This window comes from Falco biarmicus, chromosome 2, assembly GCF_023638135.1.
Source record: "Falco biarmicus isolate bFalBia1 chromosome 2, bFalBia1.pri, whole genome shotgun sequence".
NCBI classification, from domain to species: Eukaryota; Metazoa; Chordata; class Aves; order Falconiformes; family Falconidae; genus Falco; species Falco biarmicus.
In genome coordinates, this window is record NC_079289.1 from 65,345,883 (window position 1) to 65,361,367 (window position 15,485).

General features: G+C 42.7%; 1 protein-coding gene across 1 annotated transcript; it reads right to left on the reverse strand.

Annotated features, from left to right (window-relative positions):
* Positions 1-6,426: 6,426 nt before the first annotated feature.
* Positions 6,427-14,946, reverse strand: ATP4B (ATPase H+/K+ transporting subunit beta). Its single transcript, XM_056329082.1, is given in 7 exon segments — positions 6,427-6,621; positions 6,786-6,878; positions 7,429-7,485; positions 8,855-9,054; positions 9,832-9,945; positions 11,116-11,244; positions 12,640-14,946. Coding segments are annotated over 7 exon segments (900 nt in total). The 5' UTR covers positions 12,752-14,946.
* Positions 14,947-15,485: the final 539 nt, after the last annotated feature.

Sequence of the window (15,485 nt, forward strand, 5' to 3'; positions counted from 1 at the left end):
CTTCCATGGATTCCAGAGGGTTACCAAGATGCTCAGGGGGCTGGAGCAGTTGCTATATGAGGAGAGGGCCTTGTTCTACCTGAAGTGGTGGCCTCTAGAAACCTAATGGCAGCCTTCCTGTATTGTGAGAACGTTATTGCAGAGATGGAGTCAGTCCCCACAGTGGCACATGGTGGGAGGCTGAGAGACAGCACACACAAGCTGAAACAAGGATGTTTCCAGCTGGATTTGAGGAAGAACTTTGGATGGTCAAGCTGTAGAACAGGTTGCCCAGAGAGGTTGTGCTGACTCCATCTTCAAGGTTTTCAAGAGCAGACAGGATAAAAGCTTGGAGCAGTGTAGATTCTGACCTCATGGCTGACCGTGTGTGGAGCAGAGATTGGACTGGAGATGACCTGAGGTGCATTCCAGCCTGAATTACCATGTGGATTCAGTAAGAGAGAAGAAAACAAAAAGCACATCAGAAAATATCATGTGTCAGTATTACAAACAAACTAATAAATGGGTCATATAGCTTGTCTGTGTACTGAAGACTCGGCAGAAAAAGAATGGAACCTCAGCTCATCTTCAGAAGCTGTCAAAAATTACTAAACTTCTATGATGAAAAGGTAGTTGTTAGATCAGTGTGTAGAAGTGAAGACTGTCTTCCTTTTAAGATGAGATTTTTAAGCAGAAATACAGGTGATGCTGTGAGCAAAATGAAGAAAGGCAGCAACTGATGTGGATGGGTATTTCCTACTTCCAACATTTGACTAATGGGTAGTTCTGATCTGGCGTGATGATGGTTGTCACCGCGCTGCATCTGCCTTTCACTCAACTGGAGAGCTGCTGTCCCCAGAGAAACATTCAAAACACGTCAACACTAACAAGTGAAACATGCACCAGGGAAAATCATGATTATTGATACACAGCTTTGCTGCGATAAAGGCAGAATGTCCTGATGTGGCAGAGAAGAAAGAAGAGAGACTGGTGTTCATTGAAAATCACCCATGCAGTATCTTTACAAGTGCTTTTCTTTATTCTGTTATGACCTCTTAAACTTTTGGATGTTTTGAACAGGTTGAAATCCAAAGTTTGGCTCAAAGATTTGATCTTTTAACACATTACTATATACACATCATGGTAAATCGCTGTAAATAGTGCAGCAATACCAGCCCTAACCTCTCAGCAGGGCTGGTCCTAGCAGAATGCAAAGTTTCTGCATTGTAGCACATCAAAAGTTGCAGACTTCAGGGAAGGTTTGTATTCTTTTATCATGTAAACTTGAGAGAATTTGTTAAAAATAAAGCAGAGCATTAAGCACATACTTGAAGCTTAACTCTCTTAAAACAGGCAACCCAGGTAATTTATGCTAGGTAGAGTGGACCTCTAAATTTCTGATGCTGATGTCTAATGAACCTTGAAATGGTAAGTTTTTACAGACTAAAATAATGGTAAATGCCAGTTTTCAAAGTGGTGTGAGGAAGTCCTGTCCAAATGTGGTCTAGACAGCCTGAGATCAGCCCTGAACCTCATATTAGAACTATTGAAGAAGATGGCTAAAAGAAAATTAAAAGCCCGGAAGGTTAATTATTAATGACAGAGTACATAATAGGTCTTATCAAATGAGTATTGGAGGAGGTTGCAACTTTTTAGCTAGTCAAGGACGATGGATATGTTTCAGCATCTTTAGGTCTTTTCTGTTTCATTGCATTCTGATTTTATGTATGTATTTTACAATATCAACAGATTGTATATTAAAGGATTATGAACTGTTTACTGCTGAATCAAAAATAGTTTTTGTGGCATTATTACTGACTGAATAGCTGCATCAGGTAAGATTGTACTGGTGTTTAACATTTTTTTTCAATAAACCAGAATAAAATTTAAAAATATTTTTAGATTATGCTGGCTAGAAAAGAAGTAAACAATGAAAGGAAAGATTAGTGTGGAATGCTTGGCAATCAGAGCATGTCCAAAAAAACGTTATGGTTACACTACACATCTTTTGAACAAAGAGTTCAAGCTACACTTCTAGGAGATAAGACTATATGCTGAAAATGTGGGATCGTAAAAATGACGTGGGTGTCAAGGTGGACAAGGAGTGCATGTGTCTCTTAGGTGGTGTTTTAAGGACCTAGCTAATCTGATTTTGAATGTATAGGTAAACCTGATAATGGGTTGGAAAGTGATGTTACATCCAAACACATACAGTGAGACCAATAGCAGCTATGTACTTGTTAGCGTCATCATTTAAAAGGATATTGGAAAAATTCAGACTTGAAAAAAGCCCTTCCCCCAGTTATTTGATACCTAAGCTCAAGATCTTAATTAACAGATTTTAAGGAATTCCTTCAGTTTATAAAAAATAAAATATAATGAGAAATTACTGGATTTATGTCAGGTCACACAGAAAGATACCATTTTAACAGGCTCATCGATACCAGGAAAGAAAAGTGACACAAAGTTTAAGGACTGGGACTTGAAATTGGAATAATTAAAATTAATTACCTAGTTCATAAAGATGGTAATAAAGCCCAGATCATATTTTGATTGAAATGATAGAATTCCCACATTGGTACAGTAGGACTACACATAAATACACACATTAATGATGAAGGCTGTTATCTCAAGTGTCTCTCCAGAATTCAGTTCTTTCTCATTTTAGACTGAGCAAGAGAGATGGAGTGGGATCCTAAAAAGGGAATTTTCAGCCCAGTTTCTGCTCTTAACATAATGAGAAGTGCCATGCATCTTGTTACCACTCTGGTATCAAGAAAAAGAAAGAGAAGATAAGTGAACAGTTTTTGTCCTCAGTGAGAGAGTTTTTCAAAATAGAGCAAAAGAAAAGGACACCTGTTCTTTCATGCACATTTTTATTTTATGTTAAAAAAAATAATTTGAGCTTGAATTTTTGTATCTGAAAGAAATTAAGCTTGTGAAGGGGGTATATGTGCAAGGCATAAAGTATTTTCTGCAAGTATTACTGATGCAGCTGCTATTCTACATCCAATTACTGAAAGTAGCACATGCTTAGACTGTTTCATTTGCTGCAGAATCAGTCTCTGCTTGACTTTTGTTACAGGTAAGAGATTAAAACCAGTTATATGTAATGATGAGAGGAATTCCCAAGTGCAATGGCAATGACATCATGTGAGACTGTTAAGTCTTAATTATTAATATATAGTACTTGGGAATTCTGAAGGGTAGAGGGCAAATGTTTTGAACTTGCTGTAGTCTTATAGTACAAAAAATTCTTTAAGCATCAAGGAGCTTATGTTCAGTGTTCTTCTGCACTCTGTTATTTATCATTTTTAATAATAGACAGTAGGACTTTACACTTCAGTTATTGGCTTTACAAGTTATATGAATATTTGTAAGAATAGATGGAAGTGTCGAGAGGAAGATGCATCTTAAAGCAACTGCCATGTTTTAGTTCTCTCTGTGCTGGTCTTCAAGAGTTTCATTTAACACCTTTAAGGGATAAGTCTGGAAACTAAAATTTATTGGACATAAAAAACCGTGGCGTCAGTGATACTAGTTTCATGGCATGTTATTATCTTCCCTGTGCCTCACAGCTAACCTCTGTGTTGCACAGCTGGTGGGAGAAAGGGCAGACAGTCTGGCACTGACATCCACCCAGCCGTCTCCTCCGGTAGTGCCTGCCCGCCCCTCCGCTGCTCCAGAGGCACAGGCTGCCTGCCTGTTCTGTCAGATGGCCTTGCTGATCAACATCTAACTAAACTCAAAAATTTGTTTTTCACTTGTATTTTGTTACCAAATAGGCTGCTTCAGCTTCCCATGTAGCCTGGCAGGTGTTTTCCTCGGTTACATAATCAAATATCTAATGTTGCAACTGAATTTACGTGTATCTGTGTATGTATACATCTGTATATGCATACATCTATATGTGTCACGTGTGTGTTTGAAAGAGTTGGAGACTTGCAATGGGACTACTTAAAAGTCTGATAAATGAGGCCATTTTGGACTTGAAAACAAAACTACTGAATTAATTCCTTAACAACATAGTGCTGATGGTTAGTTCTTGAATATTATGAATCGCTTTTGCCACGTACATAAAACTGTTAATCTGTAACACTTGTACACTAACTTCACGGTGACTACAATAGCATGGAGCTGCTGCTGTTTAGCTCGCCAAGGTCCTTGCTGGGCTCCAAGGTGAAGGTGGTCAGGCTGGAGAGCTCTTCCACCAGCGGAAGTGGCCGTCTTCAGTTCTGCTCTGTCATTGCTGGTGTTCTGTGCTGCTTGCTCCTGCCCCACCGCCCTGCCTAGAGGGGGATGCAGTGGCTCCTCAACTTGGTTTTGCTTTTGCCAGTCATGCCCCCGTGCCTTGGGCAGGATGCCCTGCCAGTTTCCTTCCCCTGTGCTTCTTTTGGTCTTTTATCTTGTACCTGCTGTGGCTTGGTCGTCTCCGAAGTGCAGCTGTGTGAGCCTGTCTTTTCTGCTTTGACGGTTCCATTGCTCACTACATGGAGTGCTTGTAGGTGGCGTGGGTCTGTGCTGCTGCAGTATGACAAAATACTTCCCTGCTGGTTTTTCTGCTATTTAAATGTGCTTGTGTTTGGTTTCAGGCAAGCTGATATTAATTGTACCCTTTTACAGAGCTTTTCTTCTTAAGCTAGCCACAAACCTTCCTCTGTGTTGTTACTATTTGTAATTCCAGTAAAGAAAGAATAATCTCAGATGGTTCAAGAGAAATCTAAATTTAGTGTGGCAATCTTTGTACTGCAAGAACCAGATCTGGTGGACCTGCATGCCTTTTTCTTGACCTAAGAATGCATCATCCTTTGGCCAAAACAGGGACACTTCAGTCTTCCGATGTGTTTATCCCATCAAAGGTCTTTTTGTAAAGTCGATCTAGGCGGTCGTTGTGGAGCTGTGGTGATGCAGACACCCAGTCTGGGGGAAGTTTGTTCAGCATCTTCCTGTGTTATGCTGTAGTGCTACCTAAAATGTGAGCTTGTGATACTGCATCACCTGATCTAAACATGCAAATTACAGACACAATCAAATATAGTCAAGCAGAGAGAATCTGTCTGTTAAGAGACACCAGGGGAAGAGTTCTTGGTTTTCTTGGTAAAATTTAAATTTTCTGTTTATAGACAACCTTGAATTACCCTTGAGCATGAATTGCAATTTTTTTACCAAAAGTGTTTTATTGTTTCCCACCTTATTTTGGAAGGATGTGCAGGGGGATACCTATGTTCCAACAAAGATATAAAATTCATTTTTATTCAGTCTCTTAGAGGAAAAAAATTTGAAACATGAAAGGCCAGGGGAGAACAAAAATTCTTATATGAGGGTGCATTTTCTTATTGTTTCTGAAATGCAGAATGTCCAATTTTTCTAAAAAAGGCTCAAATACCAATTATGGTTTTGAAGAGGAAATACTGCCTTCCAACTGGGTTCTTTCTTCAGGCTGGCTATCTGAATGTCACTGTAGTAAAGGAGGCTGACCTGTTACATCTTCCCATTTCCTCAAATGTCCAGGCAGTGGAGGTGTAAAGTGATGTCTTCTCTTGAATATCTTTTTCTGTGCAATATTTATTCTCTGGCTGAAGCATCCTGAACTCCATAGAACATAAACATACTCTACAAACACTGCAGTCTTGTGGCTTTGTATCATACATGGTAGACTTCTCAACTTTCAGATTTGGTGTTACTTCAGCGTCTTCCAGATTATCATTGCTATACAGGGCTATTCTACTGGAAAAAAACCCCAAACAAATGACAACCTCTAACAGTTAAATGAGCACAGTTCTCTTGGATGTAACTGGATATTACGGTCTTACCAGTCATTTTTATTGTTACATACATATGGAAGTTGTAAGTGGTACAATAAAATCTGTAAACTAGAGGACAGATTTCAAGTTCACTTCTTTTGCAGTCATTGATTTGTCAGCTAAAAAAATTTGGCTTGGCTGACTAGTACAAAAAAACAATGCATTTGGATACAGATAATTTTAATATATTTTTATAACCTATACAGCCTATAAAACAGAGATTGAGAATTCTATTACTTGCTAGTATTTCAAAGTATTGATTACTTCTTCTAGCTAACTAATTACTTATCAATATCTGAGATTTAGTATCGTACATCAATTCCTTATTATGGTTTGAAAAGGGACAGAAAATGATGTTTTGGTCCTATACTTACTTTCTTTGTTGGCACAGGTGCTCAGCTTAGAGGAAATTTGTTTTGTACAAATATTTGCATGAAGGCAGCAGCATACTGTAGCCGTGGAATGTTAAGCTATGTATGTCGAGATAATCTCATCTTCACACACTGAGAGCGGTATCTTGATTTTTAGCTATATGGGTCATCTTTCAGTAGAAAATGTCTCTTTGCACTGTAATTTGAGTAAATTTATATGGAGGTCATAGAAAATAAATATGGATGAATGTCATAATAGGTAAGTTTGTTCTTCATGTGTTTTTCAGAAGTGTCTCTGTAGCTGCTCAGTCTTCAATTTTCAATTTAAATTCCACTTTTCCTTCATATGGATCATGAACGTTATCAAAGGTAATTCCAGCTCCAATGATTTTGCACACTATTTTAAGTTCTACATTCCTGATAATGTTGAGAAATTTCACAGCTACCAAAGGATTGCTGTAACTGGGCTAGGAGGGGGAAAAAAAAAAAAAAGGTTCTTTAATTTTACACTACCAATTTTAAAAATGAAGTCTTAAAATTAGCTTTCTTTCCAGTTCTTGTAAGATTGCAAAGATGCTCCATACGCTTCACCTTATACAAAGATAAAGAAGAAAAGTGATGTTACACCCACCTGTGCCTTTTTTCCATAGTAGGGGAAGTAGTGCAGGTTGAAGGTACCGTTCACGGGGTAGTAGTCCACCTCCAACGGGTGAGACTCATCACCCTGTTTGTAAGGTAAGAAAAACGTCATTGGCTAGGCAGCTGTAAGCCAGCCTCGGGCAAGTGTTTCACTGCTAAAAGCCGTGTAGTGTGGATTAAAACTCAAGTTCAGCAGTCTGCTTAGCACCGGTCTTATTTTTCAAATAAAAGTATAAATCTCCCTCTGTTATTATTGCCAAGAAAAACAGGCAAGTGTTCTTTCATAGCAGTTGTGAATTCAGTGCTCAGGGACCCGCTGAAATGTGCAGAGAACCTGAAGAAGCTGCTCTGAGGTGTGAACTTCACTGCCGGTTGCTGAAAGCAAACAGCAAATGTCCCGTGCAGCACGAAAAAACAAAATTTTCAGGTGATTTAAAATAAAGCAAACTTTTTTTTTTTCCCCTTAATGTCTGCTGGTGCAAGAAATTGCACATAACTGAGAATATGTCTAGTATTTGGCCAGAATAATCTTATTTCCAGAGCTGCAGGGTAATCTGTCTGGTCACAACTGCACTTCATTTGCTATTGGAGCTGCGGTGCTTGAAATTACTGAGACTCAGACCTCATTCACTTACCACATATGTGCAGTTCACCCTTGGTGCAGTGCCATTGCCAGGCAAAAACTTGATAATCTGAAATAGAAAACACATCCTTGGTGGTCTTGGAAATTGTTTTTGAGAGAAAAGCGAGCAAACAATTAACGGAGCTTTAAAGGCCGCTTCATGTGTTTCTGTGTAAGGCACTGTCAAGCAGATGGGCTCATCTTGTGCACCTGGGTGAGGAGCCGTGTCGCGGCTGGATGTTTAGGAAGCAGGACATCCTGGGATGGGCACTGCAGGCGGGCTCTTGCCTGGCCAGGGCAGGTAGCACTGCACCTCCTGGCAAGCCCAGCGGGCTCACCCACATGTGCCACTTGCTCTTTCTGATGCCCAGACAGGCGAGGGTCTCTTAAAACGCCTAGTTGCATGACGATAAAGGAAAAGCTGAATCTCTGTGCTTTTCATCTTATACCTGGTTAGAAAACCTTGGGCCCATTTGATCCTACAAAAATAGTGGGATCACATGGTGTAGCAGCAAAGGTGAAAGGGGGTAAAGCTCCCCAGGCACCGTCCATGTGCCTTTCCCCTGCTGGGGCTGGCACACAGCCTTGCTGGAGGAGGCAGAGGCACGCTGGGGAAAAGCCTGCGTTTCACCTGCCAAAATCGGGGGCACAGCTCTCCTCTCAGATCTTGCACAGATTCTTGAAAATGCCTGGGGTGCAAGCCAAACCTAAAATCAAGTAATTTTTGTCTATCAGGAACTGGAGGATAATTTGAGCTCTTCACTTTCTATCAAAATTCAACTAGAAGGCTCATAATTTTACCCAAAACCAAAAAGAAAATGCCTTTGTCTATGTCCTGAAGAAATTAAAGGAAGCATAGAAGATTCCCTTTGTCTATGTCCTGAAGAAATTAAAGGAAGCATAGAAGATTCCCTTTTTCCTCTCCAAAACACGTATGGGTGGTTTTCACTGAGAAAACCATATACCAGGTTTGAATTTAGTTTTTATAGGTTCTGCTAAAGATTTGCTTTGCAGCCTGGAGAAATAAGGTGTGCAAGTATCGCCCCTCTGCAGGCACTTTAGTTACTGTCACATCTCAACGCCTCGGCTGAAGGCACGGGGTCGCGGTGTGGCAGAACCAAACTGCTCCAGGTGCCACTTGGCTGGATGGGAGCGCCGCAGAGATGCTGACGGAACGGCGCAGAAGCCAGCGCTTTAGAGAGACGGTTCTGAGATCACTTTGCCCTACGTTACTTTTCTGGGGTGGTGACAGAGTCTCACTATTTCTTTGGTAACTTTGGAGGTCCCTGAGGAAAAGCACGTGAATTTTTCTTCCCACTACGACGCAGAGATTCGAGGCTGTGGCAGCAGGTGATACAGCAGCTCTGCAGCGGAGACTCGAGCTATGGGGGGTTTCTCAGTGAATTCTCTCCTGCTCAGCACCTTGAGCTTGTACTTACCCTGTTCATTTTTATAATAAAACAGGGTTTTCCTTCTGGAAATCCAAAAGTTGGATCTGTGGCGCCGGAGCAGTTTTGAAGCATATCTGAGGTAAATTTGCAGGATAGTTTTGTTTTATTTGGGCCGTCGAAGGTGTCTTGGAAGAAGTATGTGTCACTGGTGCAGTTGATGTTCAGGTGCTGAGCAGCAGGTGTATATGCTAGATGTGTGAAGGAAGAAAGAAAAATTCACCTCTGAAGTTTTTCATGCCTAAGTTATACATCCCAATATCAGGCTGGAGGTTATATCATGGGAGACTGTACTTCAAGTGAACTTGGGATTAGACAGAGTGAAGAAAGTTTAAATTGTTCCAGGGGGTTGTTGGGGTTTTTTTAGAACACTCAGGCAAAGCAAAGCAGGAGATCAAATTGAGTTAAGACTGGCAATTTGTGTTGATAGCTCCATATAAAGTCAATTTCAAATATGATTTTTCTCAATATGTGTATGAGAAACACAGAAATATGATATTAAGGCTCAAAAGGAATATAAACGCGTTAAGATAAACAGGCAATGGAGTAGCTAACCTACTCTGACTATACTCTGATGACACTACGCAATGGCTTCACAAGACTTACTATGGCACTGATATTTGTAGTAACAGACAGTATTAGATGAATTTGGATGAGGCTAGGTTTTGAGACCTTTTTTCTTTCCTCTTCCTTCAGACCTTCTATTGGGCTATTTTATTACAACTAATTAGGATTAAACAATGTAAAAAACCTCTGAAACAAGGCTCTGCTTTTAATAATGTGTTTACATATGTTTGATTTATAGATTCATGAGGTGATTTGTTTGTCCCTTTCAGAAGATGTGTTTTCCGCTCAACATTTGTCATTTCAGAAGGACAAACAGAAAATGGAAACACTGAGTTAAGGTCGTCAGACCGTAACATGAAGAACATGTTTCTTCAATATTATGCAGGAAACCTCATTTTTACCTGTCAGAAAAGTCTGAAGAGTTGTCACTAAACCTTCCCAGGTTTTGTTGTCGGATGCGTTGTAATAAATTTGTAGTCCTCTATCCCCATAAACGTCAGGTCGTAATGTTACACCTTCATGGGGGAAGAAAAGGGAAGGCAAAGCAGAGGAGAGATGCCAGGCACAGGTTTTTTTATTTAAATTTACAATAGCAATTACGCTGCATCAAGACTCACTATTGTAAGTGTGGGAGATCCCCAGGCTTTGCGGGGAAGGATTAACCATGTACAGGAACCATCTCAGCTGTGAGTTCTTCAACCAAACCCCCTAAAGCCTCCACTGCTGCTAAACTCTTTTTTCTTTTCACATTTATCCATGCTGTTGTCAGAACAGCTTGCAAAATTATCCCAGCAATTGCACTGGATTTCCCCAGGACTTGTTAACAATAGCAGTTACAATAGTCACATCAGGTTAAAGAAACAGATCATACTGCAGCATGAGAAACAGCTTTTGAAAAAGCAACGCTTAATATTTTACAGGAATGATTTTTCCAGCAAATGCCAAACTTCCTGAACATTGGGAGAGGAAACTTCTAAATACAACAGCAGCAGACAGAATAATTTTTAGAGCCACAGCTTTGCAAAAGTAATTTTTTCTCTCCCATTGTAAAAACAAGCCATCAAGGGGGTGAAGTTTTAGCAGTGTGCGCTGATGATCTCTTGCTGATGATCCCCCACGTCTCACTTCGTGTCCTAAATCTTTATTCCTAGCCCCATGTGTCTGCCTTGGGTTTATTTGCTTGGCCACAGGCACAGCACACCCCACTGGGAAGCACTCCTGCTCTCCCAGGGACTCCCCGTGCTATCCACCCCAGGCTGCTCGCCCCAGGACCCCTCTGTCTTGCCAGGCACCCCAAAACGCTCTGGGGTACTTTGGGGCTGGAGCAGAAAGCAGGGTTTCCCCAGGGGCTGCCCCCCGCCTTCAGGGAGAGGAGAGGTGTCCCACAGCCTAGAAAGGGCTTAATTTATATTATCTTACGTATGTTCATTAATGTATTAATATATTTAAATATAAATATATTAGCACATAAATGAAATAAACACACCAGGCAGAGGTTAAACTTTGCAGGGATCGTTCAGGCAGAACCGACCTGATCTGTTCCACGTTTGTATCCTCTGGTGCCTGGGCTCTGCCAACGCTGCCCAGCCCAGCCCAGCCCCACCAGCTGCTGCGGGACCCTGGGGGGGTTTAACTCCCCCCCTCACCCCATGCACCCCCCACCCCAGGCTGGACCATGGGCGTACCTGGGGATTTCAGCTGGTCTTGGTAATCTGGCTCGTATGGATTCACCGTCCTCATTAAAGAATAGATGGAGAGTGCGAACAGCCCTGACATCACCACGTAGAAAGCCAGGTAGTACAGGCTGATCCACACTGTGGAAAAAATGAGGGCTTTTACAAATAAATAAATAAATAAATAAATAAAGAGCACTTTCCAAGCCAGGCGGTGGTGCAGTGGTCCCTCCATGGCTGGGACCATCCTGGCAGTGATGGCCATCTCCTTTCCACCCTGGGCCCCAGGGAGGTTTTTCCCACAAAAGGACAGGAGTTTTGGATCTTCTTCTCTACACTCAGAAGGATATGCTTCTAGAAACAATTTGGCTGTAAATTTGTTCAGTTTTACAAGAATTTTTGAAATAGGTAGTGCTTTGATTATTTAAAGCATAGAAGATTGTGTGGTTTGTTGAAGTAACTTCACAAATTAAGAGCATTTATCTACTTCCTACACATGGACTAAGTGACACAGCCCAGGTGTTTCTTCGATGAAAACAAGTTGCTCCTTGCATTATCTGGATGACAGATGTCAGTATTTCAGGCATGTTGATTTTAGACCCGTATCACTTCACTGCCTTTTACAGCTGAAATCACCTTCAGCAAAATGTGTCATCTTACTATCTTTCTGGTGTGAGATGCAGAATAATGTTGTGTTTCTGTCTGTATGTGCAGAAATGTGTCTTACACACAGCTGGTGCCCTACAAGTTCTGGGGATGCCATCAGAAACTGCTCCCTGTAATCATTGCTGCCTTGTAGCACCTTCTTCTCTCTAAACTGGAAAGGCTCACATTTCAGTTTCATTTTCTGTAAAATTCTGGTTTTACGAGTGGCCAATAAGCTGCACTCACAGGCTTCATGGTAGAAAAAAATCATCTGGAAACTTGCAGCTACGATCTGTGGGAAGAGCAGGGATCTGCTGTACAATGGTCAGGGCTGCCCTTCCTAGAGGGCAGATCAGAAAACATCGTTGTTGTAGACATGAGTCTGGCTATGGGCAGGGAGGCTCAGCAGAAATATGCACTAGCATGCGGTGGTAAGAGAGAAGATCTACTGAACAGACAATAATTTAGAAAGCAATTTCAGAAAAGCAAAATGTGTTTCCAGAGAACGGGACAAAACCCGCCAATTAAGCAAAATTCTCCATATATCAGAACCCCCTTTAGTTCGCAAGGTCAGAACCACACTGTAACCATCACTGGTAGCTATTAATAAGTTAACTGTTAATAAGTTTTGTCCTTTTGAAGTATTTAGTCCAAAACCAATATAAAGCCTGCTTATATTTGCACGAACTATGTTCTGATCTAAGTGATTCAGCTTATAGGGCCGCCCTCAACGTGTCTCAGAAGCACATATGAAAACTGGTTTCTCCAACAATTACAACACATCTACCACCGTATTATGTCCCACTCATCAGGATGATTCCCACCACCCCCAGCCCCCCACAAGGTTTTTAAGCATACCAGAAGAGAAGACTCTTATGTGTGAAAACCTACCCCAGTTAATCAAGGTCCTTCCCATGAAGAGCCTTGTTTCTGGATTCCAGACAAAACGACGGAAATTTTCCATCCGTTCGCTGCACGTCTTTTTTTCATTTAAAGTTGCCATTTTCTCACAAAATTTTCCCAAAACGTGTCCTCCTGGGAAACTAAGAAATTCAACTGGTGCCCAAACAGCCACCCAAGAAAAATACTTTGGTTTTTATACCTTCCTCTCCGCTGAAGGTCACCAAGATCTGCTTTCTATACCAATGAAAGCCCCTGCTCACCATTATCAGCCCGCAGCAGATACGATTCTTTATAAAGGGTGTTGATAATGCTGGTGTTGGGGCTGGCAAGGAGAGGTTAGTTCCTATCAAATGTCCTTCTCTTTTCTCTTGACTGCCTTGGTACGTTGGCAGTTACGCATATTGTAGAGTGCCCTTAGGGCCTGCAATAGGCTTGGTGTGATAGCTGTTATCGGGACAGATAAAGTGAAGGAGAACTTGTTTCTCTCCAGGTTTTGTTGTTTGGGGTTTTTTTTCCCCAATTAACCTGCAAACGATATAATTCTCCCACTACAAATTGTAGCCATCTGTTGGGATATAAGAGGTTGCACTGGGAGTGAGTGGGGGAAAATCACTGTTTGCCGTGTTGCGCAGCTGGGGAAATGAAGATCCACGTTTTTCTGTTTTCTGCCAAGAATGATCCTTAGGTGATCTCTGATGGTGCTAACTCATCTTCAGAGAATGTAAGATAAAAGTATATATATATTTATATGTAAAAGGTATATGACAAGGCAGAGCAGAGAAGATGCAAGTGTCATTTTTTAACTGCCTTTTCTATCTGCTTTAAACCAAAGGCTCTGGTGTGTCCGGAGACGCACACCGAACCTGAGCTCACCCTGCGCACAGAGGAGCAGGACTGAGAAGTGTCCCCAGCAGCTCCCCGGGGATGGAAAAGCAAAGGGCTCTCGGAACAACCCCGCTGCGAGGGGAGCTAGGGTTTGGGAAAGCACCTGCAGGCTGGCTGGCATCCTTGCTGCTTTTCAAAGTTGTTCGCTAATGCTCTTACTCTTTTATTGATCTCTAGTAACGTCGACCCCAAAATTGCCAAGTGAATTCAGCAGGGTCAGGGTTTCATCCCTTCCAGCTGGGTCTTTCGGTGTGCCCTGCCTTTCGCTCACTTCACAGGATGCATGGTGGGGGCACAGTCTTTAAATGGGCACATACGTAAGGTCAGCTGTGAGCTTTGCATTATTTGGACATCGGGACAGCGGTAACTGAGCCTGTCTGCTGGAGGAATATGGCAGGGTTGTTGTGTCAGCTAAATACTGCTGAGTTTCTGACCATAAGATGCATTGCGCTTTTTTGCCTCAGATCAGGCAGCATGATAGTTTAGTGTAATAGCCACCAATCTGGGGTGAATTAACTGGTTTTCAGATGATGAAATAGGAGTCAGGCCAAGTAAGAGAAAAATCAGATTTACAGACATTTGATCAGAGATTTGATCAATTTGTGTTTCCCATAGAAAGGAGAGGAGGATGAACAGAAAGGTACTTTGAGTCATTACACTGTGAGCTGGTTGATATTCAGGGCAAACATATGATTATGTTTTTAAAGCTGAAGTAAGACAAGGAGATGGCACAGTGTCCTGAAAACAATGAAAAAGAAATGGGTGACCAGAGGTTAAAAGGCTTGTAGAGGCTCCCATGTAGAGGTTTCAGAAATGGGAACAGAGGTGCAAAGAAGTTAGGGGGGAAAGCAAGGAGGGATGGAGGAGGTTTTCAACAGGATTTAACATTTTCTGCATTGAGCAAAAGCTCTTTGGGTGAATCCAGCGGAGGGACTTGGTGAGATGTGGAGTTAGAGGCTTCCTGAAAAAAGTGCTCTTTCTGCACTGATTTCTGCACTGTGGTAATTTAACAGTACACAGATTTCGGTGGGCAACTAAATCTAAACAACAGATTAATAATTAATAATGAAACGAAATCCCAAATTGCGTTTGAAAGGAAAAAGTTGTTACTTCTGTTCTCACAGGGTGAAGATGATAAAGGAAACAGCAGGGTGCGTCTGTACAGGAGGCAAAGTGGAGCCTCTCGAAACTTCGGAGTTTGTGCTCTAACGAAAATGAGGTCAAGGATTTCACGTTCTCTTCTCTCTTACATTATATCCTGCCTGTTCCCATCTATCATTGGCCGGGGAACCTAAAACTCTGCTGAGTTCAGCACCGCTCGCCCAGGTGTGGCTGCACAGCGTGAAGGAGACGGCAAAACCAGGAGGGCAGAGCTTGGCGTGGAGCGTGAGGAAGGCGCATGGGAGGGTGAGGAAGGCGCACGGGAGGGTGAGGAAGGTGCACGGGAGGGCGAGGAAGGTGCACGGGAGGGCGAGGAAGGCGCACGGGAGGGTGAGGAAGGTGCACGGGAGGGCGAGGAAGGCGCACGGGAGGGCGAGGAAGGTGCACGGGTGGGCGAGGAAGGCGCACGGGAGGGTGAGGAAGGCGCACGGGAGGGCGAGGAAGGCGCACGGGAGGGCGAGGAAGGTGCACGGGAGGGCGAGGAAGGTGCACGGGAGGGCGAGGAAGGCGCACGGGAGGGTGAGGAAGGTGCACGGGAGGGCGAGGAAGGCGCACGGGAGGGTGAGGAAGGTGCACGGGTGGGCGAGGAAGGCGCACGGGAGGGTGAGGAAGGCGCACAGGAGGGTGAGGAAGGTGCACGGGAGGGCGAGGAAGGCGCACGGGAGGGTGAGGAAGGCACCAGGCAGCGTGACGGCAGCGTGCATGGAGGGGAGAGGGGCGCCGCCGACTGCTTTCATCTCAGTGGCGTCAAACACATTTGTCAGGTCCTGCTTATTAGAGAACAGGCA